Source organism: Diadema antillarum, unplaced genomic scaffold (genome assembly GCF_040938485.1).
Source record: "Diadema antillarum isolate AM-2024a unplaced genomic scaffold, OU_Dant_1.0 scf00000029, whole genome shotgun sequence".
Taxonomy (NCBI): domain Eukaryota; kingdom Metazoa; phylum Echinodermata; class Echinoidea; order Diadematoida; family Diadematidae; genus Diadema; species Diadema antillarum.
The window spans coordinates 4112904-4127450 of record NW_027270918.1 but is presented as its reverse complement, the minus strand read 5'-3'; the positions used below and the strand labels follow the sequence as shown (position 1 = coordinate 4127450).

General features: G+C 38.3%; 1 protein-coding gene across 1 annotated transcript; it reads left to right on the top strand.

Moving 5' to 3' along the window:
- Positions 1–7193: 7193 nt before the first annotated feature.
- On the top strand, positions 7194–13818 carry LOC139738284 (galactose mutarotase-like). Its single transcript, XM_071648932.1, has 7 exons — positions 7194–7380; positions 8082–8236; positions 9233–9445; positions 10031–10112; positions 11516–11654; positions 12572–12746; positions 13741–13818. Exons 1-7 carry the CDS (start codon positions 7194–7196, stop codon positions 13816–13818), a joined length of 1029 nt encoding a protein of 342 aa, XP_071505033.1.
- Positions 13819–14547: the final 729 nt, after the last annotated feature.

Sequence of the window (14547 nt, the reverse complement as noted above, 5' to 3'; positions counted from 1 at the left end):
GCATTGCCGCGCCGCCGCGCCTGGCGACACTCACGCCAGTAATCGCTCGCATTTCAGCATTCGCATGGGTCGTTTGACATCGCATTTAAATCCATGATTTTAGATATGATGCCTCAAACCGATTTTGCTCAAATTTCGTGAGTAACTAGGAAACTTGTGAAGCTTTATGGACATAATCAAGCGAATTGCCGCAGTCCTTTCATTTTCGCGTTGCATTACAAAAAAGCGTGGAGACTCCTTATAAGGGGTGCCCCGGGGGTTACTTAAAGGGGGACGGGGTTACTTATAAGGGGGAAGGGTTACTTGTAAGGAGGGGCCCCCCTTGTGAGTGGGTTTCCCGAACTGATATTTAATAGATCTGCTTTAAACTTGTCAAGGTTGTGGGCCGTTTTCACACTATCTGGTAGTAGATTCCACTCTGGAATAGTGCGAGTGTAGAGGGAATACTTAAAACAATCCTTGCTGAATTTAGGCCTCTCATAGGAAAATTCTCCATGAAGTCGACGAGTATGATAGTTTCCTTTGTGGGTGAATTTCTCTACATTGCTTGGGATCAGTCCATGGGTTTCTTTGTAGATGGTTGTAAGTCTGGCTCTAATACGACGGTCTTCAAGGGTCTCCCATCCAAGTCTTTGGACCAGGGAAGACGAGCTGGTCTCTCTGTTGTAATTGCTGGTTACAAATCGTGCAGCTCTATTTTGGATTTTTTCAATTGATATGTGTACCTTGTTCCCAACAAAGACACGTATTATGATAAAACTCCTGCTTAACTATAAAATATGCTAAATCTTCCTCTCTTTCTGCTGCTCTTTGAGTTTGAATACTGTGTTACTGAATAGAACCAAGTCTCCATGTCACGTCTCAAGTCATATGTGGGACTTGACCGAAAGATCGATCTGTATCTGTCCGTCGGGGAATGTTCCGCGGAGACTGCGTCTGGCTTCACGGATCCCCTCCGTGGAGGACAGCGTCAATGGCAAAATATAAAAGAGTCCTCCGGACAGACGGATCTTTCTGTCTAATGCGGGACTAGCCCGACCAGACGCTGTGCGACTGGGCTGTGTAATTTATAGTTCCATAGTTAATGAGGGATATTGCAGCTAACTTGAACAACACATGCGTGAGGGCTTGTGTGGAATAGGCTTTAGGCTAGCTAGGTTTGGGATCCCTAGATTTATACGCATAGATGTAGGCCAGGGATGTTGGCACACATTTGCACGCACTGACGAACTGAATGACAGCGAATGGATCGAGCTGGAGTGGTGACAGAAACCACAATAATGCGGAAATTCACCGAAATCATTTAGGCCATGGGGTGAGCTGGTTTTTTCGCTTGTTTCGTTCCGACAACTGCGGCACTAAAATTTCTCCACAGCTACATGTAAACAAATAACCAAAAAGGCTACAGGAAAAAGTTCGACACAAACCCTCCTGCAGTATTTTGGTAATTTAGGGGGAAACAGTGAACTTTTTTGTCACTGAGGAGCTGAATATGTACACTTTGCCGCGTACGATATTCATTCGCGAACGATCATGTGATGTATGTTATCCAATCCGAATCGAGAATTATTGTTTACGAGTCAAAATGGCCGCCCCCTGTGAGCCTGTCGACGCGTCTACGTCGTCTGCTCTGCCGAAACTTTTAAGATGCGTTATTATGCATGTAACATCGATGAAGTTTGAAAATTTCACGGCTATGACAAACCTAAGATAGACGAAACCTATTTTGTGTGCCAAAGAGTGGATCAAATTGAGTGGGGGAGACCGTGAAATCGCAGACCAGAACGAAGTGATTCAGCTGCTCAGGGGGACTGACTGCAACCTACGTAGGATAATTTACAGGTTAGTTTACGTGCGTACAGTCGTAGCAGTCGACACTGCAGTGCAGTCTCTCTCATATGCATAATGTTAATGACCATGATGACTACAGTACAAGTACAACGTTAGCTATGTTATGAACGTTGCTTGTGTATGTTATAATGGGCGCTAATGCAGTAGCTTAGCCGTTAGCGTGTCTGTTACATTTTAGATAAATTATCTTGAATTTCACCTTGGCATGGCATAGCCCCGTTATAATGTAGCCTAGATGTAATTTTACATGTTGTTCTATGTACAGCCCAGGTTGTAGGTTGATGTAGCTGATCGGTGATATTGTTTTGTAAAAACCTTGACTAACAGGACTGGATTGAAAAAGGTCTAAACTGCATGTAAATTTATATTTTCATAATCATGGCCATGGAGTATTAATTATATGATATTGGATGGCCTTGAGATTAATACAAGGAAATATTGGACGAGCTATGCACAAATATTGGACGAGTCGAAGACGAGTCCAATATTTTGCTTAGCGAGTCCAATATTTCCTTGTATTAATCGAAAATAGGACATTCAATATCATCATTATTATCCTACAGAGGATTTTAGCAAAGGAAGTTTTCACTTAGGCCTACCCTTTCTGTCTCCGACTCCGAGTGCTGTTCCTACTGTGTAGTGATCCTGACATGGGGTATGGTACATGTACACTCTTCAGTGCAAATTAATCCACTTCAGTCTCTGATAAAACAGTGATCTATTATCCAAGGTAGCTGTCATGTTACTGTTAGACCGATATCTAGCTAATTTAGACCAGAATTAGATGTATTTGTATCTGAGATCTGAGAAACAATTCACGTCACATCTACCGTAGATCGTGAAAGATCGAATTAGGCTACTACTACCACAACTAGTCCTACTGTGCTGTATATAACGTACTTGTACACACGTACGTAAATGTACAGTAACTGTAATATGCATATCGCGCATGCAAATGCAAGCGCAGCGGCGGCGACCGGCTACATTATATCGCGCGCGGGCTATCTAGCAGTAGCGCTGAGCATGCAGAGCTGCAGATCAATCGTCGCCTTGCGCCTGCATGCACAAAAAAAAAAAATGCAACTTGTTTTCATCAAACCTAAATTTAACTTCCTGTTATGAAAGTGATATTTTGAAAAATTGTGTGAAAAACAATTTCAACTAATTGATATAGGAAATTTGTTTGTATAAACACAGAATTTTAGAAGAAACGATATTCTAGTTAATTCATGATTGACCAATCACAGACGTTTTTACTTCATATTTCAGGTCATCTCGTATATATCTCAACCAATCACGGTGCAGTTTATAAAAAACTTTGGGGAATCCCCTCTTGCCCTCCAATATTTTAAATATTGGTCGCCTCGGCCAAAATTATTGGTCGAGTACAACAAACCTAAGTGGGTCGGAGGTTATGAGGTGCGTCGACAAAATAACACTTGTATTTGGGCTCTAAAAATCCTCTGTATGGATAATAATATTAAATATCCATCCTGTTTCTCTCACCCCGAAATTGGCGAATCTCCCCTCAAAACACACATTTAGCATCTCATTAAATTAACTTATTAATATTTGATATAAATAGGTCTAAAAAACCAACAATGACAATAACATTTAAATTTCAACAATTAAACTCCCTAAAACATATGATTACCATTATGTTGTGCCAAACTATAAAGCAGTGGGTGGTGGTGATAGTGAAAGGCCAAGGATTAACTAGTATTAATGATGATAAGGCAGTTGTATTCATAATTATGATAATTGATATTGCATGTGATCAGGTGCTGAAAGCTGTAGATGTAATTTAAAATCAGTAATTGCACTGCAAGTACAAGTTGAAGTAGTTGATGATGACAATGATCATGAGGTGTTAATGATTACCTGGCATAGTACTAGGGCTTATTGGTAATTACAAGATTCAAATAATATTTGCAGTCAATAGTCTACTGTACATTTAATGATATATTGAGTGTAATGTTCAACCCCTCCCTCTAGCGTTTAGCCCTTTTTTCCCCCTAACAAAATCCAACGGCTAATCATTGCTGTTCATTTCTCCATTGTATTATGTATTAAATAGGATTCCATGAAACGTGCTACAAGAGGTTTATAGATAGCAAACGCCTGAATCTCGCTAGGAAACGAAAGCTGAAGGAGGAGCCTGGTCCGTCAGCAGGAGCATCTGTTTCCTCCCCTAAGACGCTCACAGCAAGATCAAGATTTTCTTCTGGAAGCTGTTCAGGTTCTGCTGTGTTGCCTGTAAAATGCATCATTTGCAACAGAGTCAACCTGCTCATTACCGGTACTTGCCAAGGGAAATAGGTTAATATGATTGATATTGAAGCATGAAAACATTGTCATGTTACTATAAGTTGTCCTTGATAAAATGGAGCAATATATATATACACCACTGAAACATTCACACACATACACAAAGAACTTCAGTGCAAAGTTCAGAAACAACAGAATGTACTGTATATGCACCAATGCTTTGGTCAATGTGATTGATATTCAAGAATTGACATCTTACCAAAGTTGTGCATGATAACATGTCTTTGTAATACAGATTGCTTCCTGTATTTTGAATGCCAATGTTTATGCAACATGTTTTGACTCCTTGCCTCAGTATGTGATTGTTCGCCCTTTAGCAAACATTTCTGCCCACTATTATGATTTGACTAGGGTTGAATTATTCTAAGAACAAAGATGTTTTCCTAAGTGTGGTTTTTTCATAAAACTGAATGACTACGATTAAAATTTGTTTCTCCCACTCTGGGGGAAAAAAAATGTAACTATTATTAATACTGAAACAGAATGTTCATGTAGAAAGGTCAGTACAATGTAGGTGTGAGTACAAAATCAGTTTGCTAAAACTAATACCAGCCAAATGAAAATTGTGCATAAGTTGAGTCAGGTTTGCACAGATCCTCTGATATTGGAAGTTAATTGCAATGTTATCATAATTTTTAATGCCAAACCTGTTTTATTCTCTCCAAGATTTTCAGGTACACATGGCCTCCAATACAGAATCCAACAGGTTTCACTCATGAATGGGTAAACTATAATTTTGCCTTTATTTTATATATTGGCATTTTTCAAAACTTTTACACCCTTTCAAGGATATTTGGACCATGGAATGTTCCAGGAAATTTATTAAAACTAGAAAATTTGACTGATTATCATTTTGAGCTATCTTACATGAAAGGAGGTAGTGTCCCACCATGTTGTAACCTAATAATAGCAATGAAAACTTCAGGAAATTTTATGAAGATTAAATTTTCTAAAGTACTGTATAATATTTCATGAACAACGTGATTGCTATGTGATCTAAGTATATTAAAGCTTCTTAAGAAGAAGAAGAAGAAGAAAATAAAAACATGTTTACTGATAAACAATATGATCTGTTTAATAGTAATGTCTCATGTGTGTAAATGAGTTTGTATGTGTGCGTGTGAGTGTATATAATATGTCAGCGTTTTTATGCACCTGTGTATGTGTAATGCACTGATCAATACATGTATTATATCATTGTGTGTGTTCATGTTTATGATAATCTTTTTTATGATGCTGATGTGATAAATGGCAAAGGCATGTAGAATAATATTTTAATACACTTGGGTATATTGAATCTTCATAACTATGTATGTGCGTATGTGTGTGTGCATGTGAGGGTGTGTGTGTGTGTGTGTGTGTGTGTGTGTACAATAAGATTCTCCCACATGCACGCGGACACACACACAAACAAACGCACTGATTTTTTTTCTTTCTTTTTTGCCTTGAATGATTAGTCATTTGATTAACATGTCTTTGAACAGAATATAAGGCATTTGCCTTGACCTCTGACGGTCAGTCAGTGCTCTCTGTCATACGGTCTCGAACCACTTTGCTCTTGTCCTCCTTTGCATAGCCAGCATCAGGAAAAACTGAAACATGAGATATAATGCAAGTAATTAAACCAAAACTTCACTTTTTTTCTAGGTATATGGCTAAAAGCAGTGCTTTACAAATGTGCATATGTATTTCAGCTTAGAAACACTATGGGAACTATACTGCGGCTAGCAGCCCCATACGCATAACTGCGGCCAGCAGCCCCATACGCATAGCGTCATGGGGCTGTGAACTGTAGCATACAGGATCATGACGGATGTTTTATCGCGGACAAATATCAACTTAAAATCGGGAAAAAATCTTAAATTTGAAAACTTATTAACAAATTTGAAGTATTGATAACAGAGTTCGTGCAAGGTTTGCTTCTGCAAATAGTTCCTTTCTGTTCAAATTGATGACTAAATGTGACTCGGTCGAGAGGAAACTGGCAGAGCTACACTGAATTGACGGCCAGCGCATGCACACACAGACATCTACATCCAGTCAATGGATTCGAAATTTGTGCGCAGTGATGTGTGCGCCTGCGCGGACCGTCAATTCTGCGTAGCTCTCCCAGATTCCTCTCGACCTAGTCATATTAAGTCATCAATTCGAACAGAAAATGACTATTTGTAGAACCAAACCTTGCACGAATCCTGTTGTCAATACTTCAACCTTACTTGTTAGTCTTCAAATTGAAGAATTTTTGTTCGATTTAAGGTTGACATTTGTCCGCGATACTATTCTGTCATAATTTTAAATGCTACAATCCGCAGCCCCATTACGATATGTGTATTGGGCTGCTGGTCGCAGTTTATAAAATATGGATTTTCGCAAAAACTGCAGGATATTTCGAGGAGAACTTTTTACAGTATATTTAGGATGTACAAAACATCACATTTCCGCATTCAGAAAGTAGTGCCAGTGTTGCTGGAACGAAACCCATTTTCTAAGCCTCTTTTTCAGCTTCACCCCATGGCCTAATTCACATACTTTCATTGAAAAAGTTGACTTCAAGCAAAGCAGTCTTTATTGTATAGGTCTAGATCCCCCTGTGCATGCAGCACCAGTAAAGACTGTACAATGATTTATTCATAAATGTAAATTGTGCTGCAGTTGACATTTTGACATTATGATTGTGCTATAATTTACAGCTATGAAATGGGCTAGGGAAGTAGACTTCAGATGCATGTCGTTTTGCTTGAATTGAAATTAGCATACCAGTGTGTAATTTGTATTATAGTCTGTCAATAATGGTTCATTCAGCACTCTTGCAGATCAAGATTTTGGTAATTACTTTAACACCAAGTTAAATGTTAAATAAACAGTATGAAATTCAAAATTTTCACACCGATACAGAAAAAAAAAATGCATGATTTCATTTCTGGTTACAATGTAGTGTGGTGATAAACATTTCTAAAGAAACTGTTTCCCCTTTGCAGCCTGACGCTTTATACACAGAGACAGAAAACGCAACCATGCCTGTTACTGTGGAAGAATATGGCCGCACCAAGAACAACCAACTGGTTGAAAAGTACACCATCACAAATAAGAATGGCGTGACTGCAAGATTAATCAACTTTGGTGCCTCCCTGACGGAACTCTGGGTGCCAGACAAGAACAACCAGACAGCCGATGTTGTTCTCGGCTGGCCAGACTTGAAGGGTATGTCATTAGAATTCAATGAGATCTCTTTGTTTTTCTTTGCTCATGATCAAATGTGGGGATTGTGCTGTCAAATGATTGAATGATATTTGTGTTTTGTGAAGATTCAATGTGTATTTGTAGATATCAAGAGATGTATGGAATTAAAACTATGATTCAAACGTGAATCATGCACCATGGATTCGTCTCCATTCACTGTGATCATGTCATCCAGAAGTCAGAGACCTTATGGCCTCAGAAATTATTTAGTGAGAAGAGAGATATTTGTTGAAGAAGTCATTTACAACAAAGCTGACAATGTAGCTAAGCTCAGCTTTAACATAGCATGTCATAAATGACTCTCACCAAAAGTGAAGTAGCATGTTGATCAGTAAATTAGACAATTGTGTAGGGCCTGATCGTGTGTAGTGCCATGCAGTTTGACCAGTGTGCCAGCTCAGTAAATTTGACTGTCGGACATGATTTGAAGTCTTTAGGAGGTAGCTCGTAAACTGTTTTGTTTTACTCCTTTCATGAGCTGATAAAATGAACAAGGGGGTGTTATTTATTATTGTTCTGTGTGGTGCAATAGGCACAAGGTCAAAATTTATCGCAACTTCAACATTTTTATCTAGAATGAGTGATAACTTAACATGTTCATCACTATGACTTTGCCTGTTATCTGTTTATTCATATTCAATGTATTCATTATTCTACATCAGGTTACGAGAAGAACTCCTTCTACTTTGCCTCTGTGGTTGGCCGGGTTGCCAATAGGATTGCCAAGGGCAGCTTTACAGTAGATGGCATCAAATATCAGCTGGCTATAAACAATGGCCCTAACACCAACCACGGTGGGATTGATGGCTTCTTCCATGTGAGTCGAGACCATTAATTATCTGGGCTAGAGTTTGTAATTCTGAAAATTTGTCAATCCGAAAATGAAATGAGGTTCATTATACAGAAGGTTCATTTTCCCAAAGGTTTGATGATCCGAAAATGAAATAAAGTTTGTCATTCCAAAGGTTCGTTAATCCAAAAATAAAATAAGGATTGTCATTTTAAAAGTTCATTAATCCAAAAATGAAATAAGGTTTGTGATTCCGAAAGTTTGTTAGTACGCACTGCCTTTTTATTTCTGGATCAACAGACCTTATTTCATTTTCAGATTAATGAACCTATATGGAATGACGAACCTCATTTAATTTTGGATTAATAAATAAATCTTCAGAGTAGGGAACCTTATTTAATTTTTCAGAGTAATACACTTTTAAAACGATTAACCTTATTTCATTTTTGGTTTGATCAAAACTTAGAATAACAAACGTCACCCAGTTTTCTGTGTATCTGGTAGTTAAGTGTTGTTTGCAAGTGGTGTGTAAATATTATATTAAATAGTAATAAAGTTGTTTGTCCAACATATCATGCATGACTTACAATTTCATGTATGTTTATGTGTGTGAGTGGTGTATGTACCCTGTTACAGTGTCTCGCCAATTGCAGTGTCCAGTAGTAATGCAACACAGCACTTGGTCATTCAAAAGTAGAAAAAGTAATGTAATATGCTGGTAGAGAGCCTTTGTTAGTGCTAGTAGATCTCTGTAATATTCATGCAATTATGCTGCTGCTGATTTATGCAATAGCCATTCATTCCTTGCCTTCTTAGTTACATTTGTGTTTAAGTGCACTACACTTTGAGGTAATCCTATTCAGATTTCATATAGCTCTTCAAATATATGTGGTATTAGATGGATATGAACATCATAAAGATATCCTCCTTTGTACTATAATGTCTATCTTTTACATCTATACTATGACATCATGACAAATACCGGTATTTAATTCCAGCTCTGCCAATTGATTCAATCTGTAGAAACTGTGGGCAGGATCCGTCCAGGGAGAGAACTCCGTTAAGTTCACCTACATCAGTGCCGATGGGGAAGAGGGCTTCCCAGGTGAGGTAACGACCTCCGCAACGTACCAACTCACTGACGACAACAGGCTTGTGATCTCATTTGTCGCTACAACGACCAAATCAACTCCTATCAACCTCACCAACCACTCGTACTTCAACCTGGCAGGCCATGTAAATTCATGCTTTGGTTTTATTTGTTGTTGTGATGTACACTTCTTTGTTTCTGTCTAATGTGCATTTACATTTTAAATAAAGTCTGTTCAATTTCTGTCCATACCTTTCAGCATAGGAATTTGTAGTAGTCCTGCAATGCAATACAGAGAATCCATGCAGTTGTACTGCATGGCCTGTAACACTCCTATATATTGCTATTATATATAGTTGGGGAATTCTCTATACATGTGCATGACAGCTTCTTCCTTGCCAGTACTGGTATCTTTTTCTTGGAAACTTTCCTCAAGTGAGTAAAACTGATCATATTTGGTCATTATGTTCTTCTCTTTATTTTTCTCTTTACATGTCTATATGGTGTAGAAGGGTTTGGAAAGAGTATTCCCCTTTACTGACCTCACAAGTCTAACTGAGAAACTGAGATGCCATTTTCTTTTGATTTTCTCAGACTTCCCTTTTTATGAGTTTGACAAAAATATGCATTAGGTCCCTATTCAAGCACAGCATATATGTATTGAAATAGTTATGGGAACTGATTAATACCCACATTAACTATATATTATGTTTTTTTATTTTATCTGATAGAATGGAGGCACCATACTGGACCACATAATACAGATCAATGCGGAGCAGTATACTCCATTGGATGACACCAGCGTGCCAACAGGTATGAAGGCAATGCTGCCTCCTCTTACATTTCCATTTTGGTCCAGGAAGATATGAAACACATATATGATGAGATATTAGGATGAGCAAATTGATAACCTTTTCATTAGTAAACAAACATATAGACACATCTGACTTTGTAATATTTTTATTTATTATTAGTTTACCGGTACCAGTTATAGCATTCTTGTCCAGCCATGTATGACAGTAGACCCTAGACACCTGTTGCAACTTTTGATATGCCTTTAAAGATCATTGAAATTTACAAAAATCAAGTATATGGCATTGAAATGTTGCAGAATTATTGTTGAGTTATGGTATCTTTATGATTTTTTTTTTCCCCTATGAGAGTTCTTTTAAAATCTCCACAAAACCTGCCAGTGCATCCAGTAATTCATTTGCACCTTTGAGCTCTCTACGTCCTTCATGATGATATCCTTCCTATGTTACTGAAAATATGACTTAAATACTGCATGTTTTAGCCATGCCGGATGTACTATTGACAAAGAAGGGGGGGGGGGGGGGAAGTCTTTTGGTTTTATGCATAAGGCAAAGCACCTTCATGCTGGGTCTGTGATCTTTGCAATGTTTACCAAGTTAGGCTAGATGTCAAAACAGCTGTGCAAATTTAAGTTTGGGAGTGAGGTATTCATCATTTTGGATGGCTGTTCTGGTGATATTAGTGTACTGTGTATTGGTATTCAAGGCACACATTCCGATCCTTGGGAGCTCAGTATTTTGCCATCATTGCCTAAAACGGTACTGAAATGATGATGTCACAGTCCCTTGTAATAGCTTATGTGCTGGTTTCCAAGCAAGATATCCTTGCACAAGGCTTTAGGCAGTGGGTTGGAACCAAGTACGAGTATGGTTAGCAAGTCCAGTGAAACGCAAGTCCAGCAAAATGCACATCTGTGTTTGATATGTAACTATGCTTGTGCTCTGCATACTGGGTTATGCAGAATTTCAGAATACGAACATAGCTTGTATACATTGGACTCCTGTTATAACAATCGTTCTCGGGACCAGGAGTTTTCTTTCGTTATATCGAAATTTCGGTATAACTGAACAAATAAACAATAAAAAAACATAGAGCGGATAGTGTTGCAGTCTGAATTTTTACTTCATTGTAACTGGAATTTCGTTATAATCGTGTTCGTTTTAACGGTAGTGCACTGCACTTGACATTGGCTGTCTGTATGCTGTGAACATATGTCAATATTGCATTGGAACTAGCTCTCCAATTATCTAATGTTAATTCCTGGTATTTTTGAAATAATGAGGATTGCCAAGTATTTCTTTTCCCCCTTCAATTTTTCTGAGACTGATCTGTGGATGATGTTGCTCTATTTAACCTCATTGAAAGCTTGAAATGATAAGTTTTGGTTTGCTCTGTTTTGTCAGGAGAGATAGCTCCAGTAAAGGACACAGTGTTTGACCTCAGGGAGCCCACAAGGGTCGGTGATAGGATCCATGATGCACCAGGGCTTGGATTTGACAACAATTTCTGCGTAAAGTCATCGCTGGAGGAGCCATGTGCGAGGTTTGCAGGATATTCTTCTCACTCATGAGGGTTGTGATTCTATGATTCCACTAGCTCAGATGGCAGTTAGAAATGTGGGGTTGCAATGTACACTGTAATGACTTGGCTTGCAGTCACTGTGTCAATGGCATGACTGTTGACTAGTACCGGTATGTTTTTCATCTTTGGGTTGTATTTTCTTCATCGTATATTAGAAATATGTCATTAAACTGAAAAATATGTGATTATTTTCTGAACTTTGTTATAGTTCGCATAATTTGTACAAGTTTTCATTGTATCAACGAAATATATGGTTTTCTGCCGTAAAGTGTTTTTACTTTTATTGCACGGTACATGTAGTATGTTATTTGCTTTGGTATTATTGGTGGCCATACGCCAGTGGTATTGCTGTTAATGATTGTTGTTAATATCATCATTAACTTCATTGTTTTAGAGACAATTTTCTTGATCATTCAAACATCTGGAAAAATGAAGTACCTTGTAGGAGTACAGTGCACTCCCGTTATAACGAACACGGTTATAATGAAATTCCGGTTACAACGAAGTAAAATTTAGGGCTGCAACATTATCAACTCTATGTATTTTTACTGTTTATTCATTCGGTTATGATGAAATTTCGATATAACGAAAGAAAACTGCCGGTCCCGAGGACTTCGTTATAATGGGAGTCCACTTTATACAGATACACACACATACACACTCAAGGTATTTTGAGATAGTGTTTAGTGCAGGGTGAATGTGACGATGAATCTATCTTATTATCCACTTGATTGCTCTGGAGGATATTGGTAAAATGGGGAAGAAAGTCAGTTTGTATATAGGAGCATATAATATGTCCATTTGCTTGAAGCTCCACTCCCCCCCCCCCCCCCCCCAAAAAAAAAATGAATGAAATCTATGTTCTCCTCACTGGACAGAGTGACTCATCCCGAGAGTGGACGGTGCATGGAGATGTTCACCACCAAGCCAGGCATCCAGTTCTACTCGGCAAACTACCTCGACGACACCGCGAGGGGCAAGCAGGGGATCACGTACCCGAAGCATGGCGCCCTCTGTCTGGAATCACAGTACTATCCCAATGCCGTCAATCAGGTGAGCAAGGGGATTTAGGCCGGTGCCGTATATAAAGAGAGTCTGGACAACTGCTAAATTGGACGCCATGTCGTTACTCAGTGTATTACACATTAGAGGGTTAGCATGTACACTCGGACGTAATAATGAAAGCAAGCCAAATAAGGGGTAGTGAACAATGGGCACTGCATAATATGAGCACACTTTGGTAACAACATGGCTCCCCATGAAGATCACGGGACTGGTTTTGACCAATCACAGGCTTCAGAACTCATAGACCGAAAAACCGAGTTGGCCAGACTCTCTTTTATATATACGGCAATGATTTAGGCTACTTTCAGTGGGGGATGTCCCTTTCACTGGATCCAGTACTACTTTATAATCATATACTATATAAGCTGTTATTTTCGCAAGGGTTTTATTTTCGTGAATTTCGCAAATCACAGTTGGATCGCGAATTTAGCAACACACGAAAATGTCGCCAGATGCTAGAGTAATAGTACATTTAAATTGGCATAGGTGTAAATTCGCGAAAACAACATCTGGCGAAAAAGTCTGTGACATCCTCATTCGCAAAAATATCTGTATGTGAAAATAACAGCATAAACAGTACTTTATAATCATATAACGTGCTGATGGATTTGTTTTAGACTGAAGGTTGCTTTAGAGCAATACCAATTTTATGATGGCCCAGACCCCAGAATATGTTATGACAATCGGAGAGAGTCACATTCTATTTGTTTATGTGCTCCCGTGTCATCATGTATCGTTGTTTCCTTTATTGTTTTTTGAAATGATATAAATGAAGAATTAGTGGGCATATTGAATGTGCAAATCAAAGAAAATTTATGTTAATATGGAAGCAGATTGTCACGAGTCAATATACAAGTCAATGTGGTTAGAAGATTCACTTCTACACTACACCAACTTGACCTCCACATGCAAAAAAAAAAAAAAAAAAAAAAATTGTCAAAGCTATTTCTTTCTCTTTTTCTTGCTTTCTTTTGTGGTGCAGCCCAACTTCCCAAACAGCATCCTGAAGCCAGGAGAAACATATGAGCACACAACTGTCTACAAGTTCTCATGGAACTAATTCTGCATCAATAAGACTCCAGTAGAATCTGCCAAAAGATATATATTATGACTCTTGGGTAGCTAAGATAGAGACTTATTTTCTGAATTTGTGTGCTGTCAAATGTTTTTAAATCTGAACCTGTTCTTTTTTTTTTTTCCCCCAACTGTAAATCATGATTTCGGTGGTATAGAATGCATGTGTGTGGTTGAGATTGCTTTGAGAGTTTGGTACCAGGTAGTTTGCTTATATTTTTTAATGAAAGCCACACATTACAGGGTTTCTGACATTTTACTCAGGGTCTTGTTTACAGAAGCAATAATGTATGATTGAATTTAAATTTGCAGAATTTTGTCATATGTCACCGTTCATGACAAATTGGAACATAAAAATATGTACACGTAGTAATAATGTATCACATCATTGTCAACTTAGCATCATGCCTCTTCACAAAGATCACCACCGACTAAAAAAAAAAGGTGTAAAATAGGTGTGTGTACCTTTTACACACGAGTATCAACATTATTATTGGATGTCTGTTGGCGTACATGATCTATAAATCACATTAACTCGGAAGAAATTTGCAGAAACCATGGACTACCTTCATGAATTCCAGCCAATGTGCTTTGGAAAATTGTATGAATTCAAGCAGTTACACGGCCGAGTGAGCACTTCTGAAAGTTTCCAGAAAAGATGTAGCCCTTTCTTCAACTCAAAGCCGTAGTTCATTACAAGTATGACAGGAATAAA

Bases quoted from the DNA above. Each gene is read 5' to 3' on its own strand.
- LOC139738284 (XM_071648932.1), top strand. From the start codon at position 7,194: ATGCCTGTTACTGTGGAAGAATATGGCCGCACCAAGAACAACCAACTG. The intron at 11,655-12,571 runs GTTTGCAGGATA...CTCACTGGACAG, and splicing joins CTGGAGGAGCCATGTGCGAG to AGTGACTCATCCCGAGAGTG. The intron at 12,747-13,740 runs GTGAGCAAGGGG...TTTGTGGTGCAG, and splicing joins ATCCCAATGCCGTCAATCAG to CCCAACTTCCCAAACAGCAT.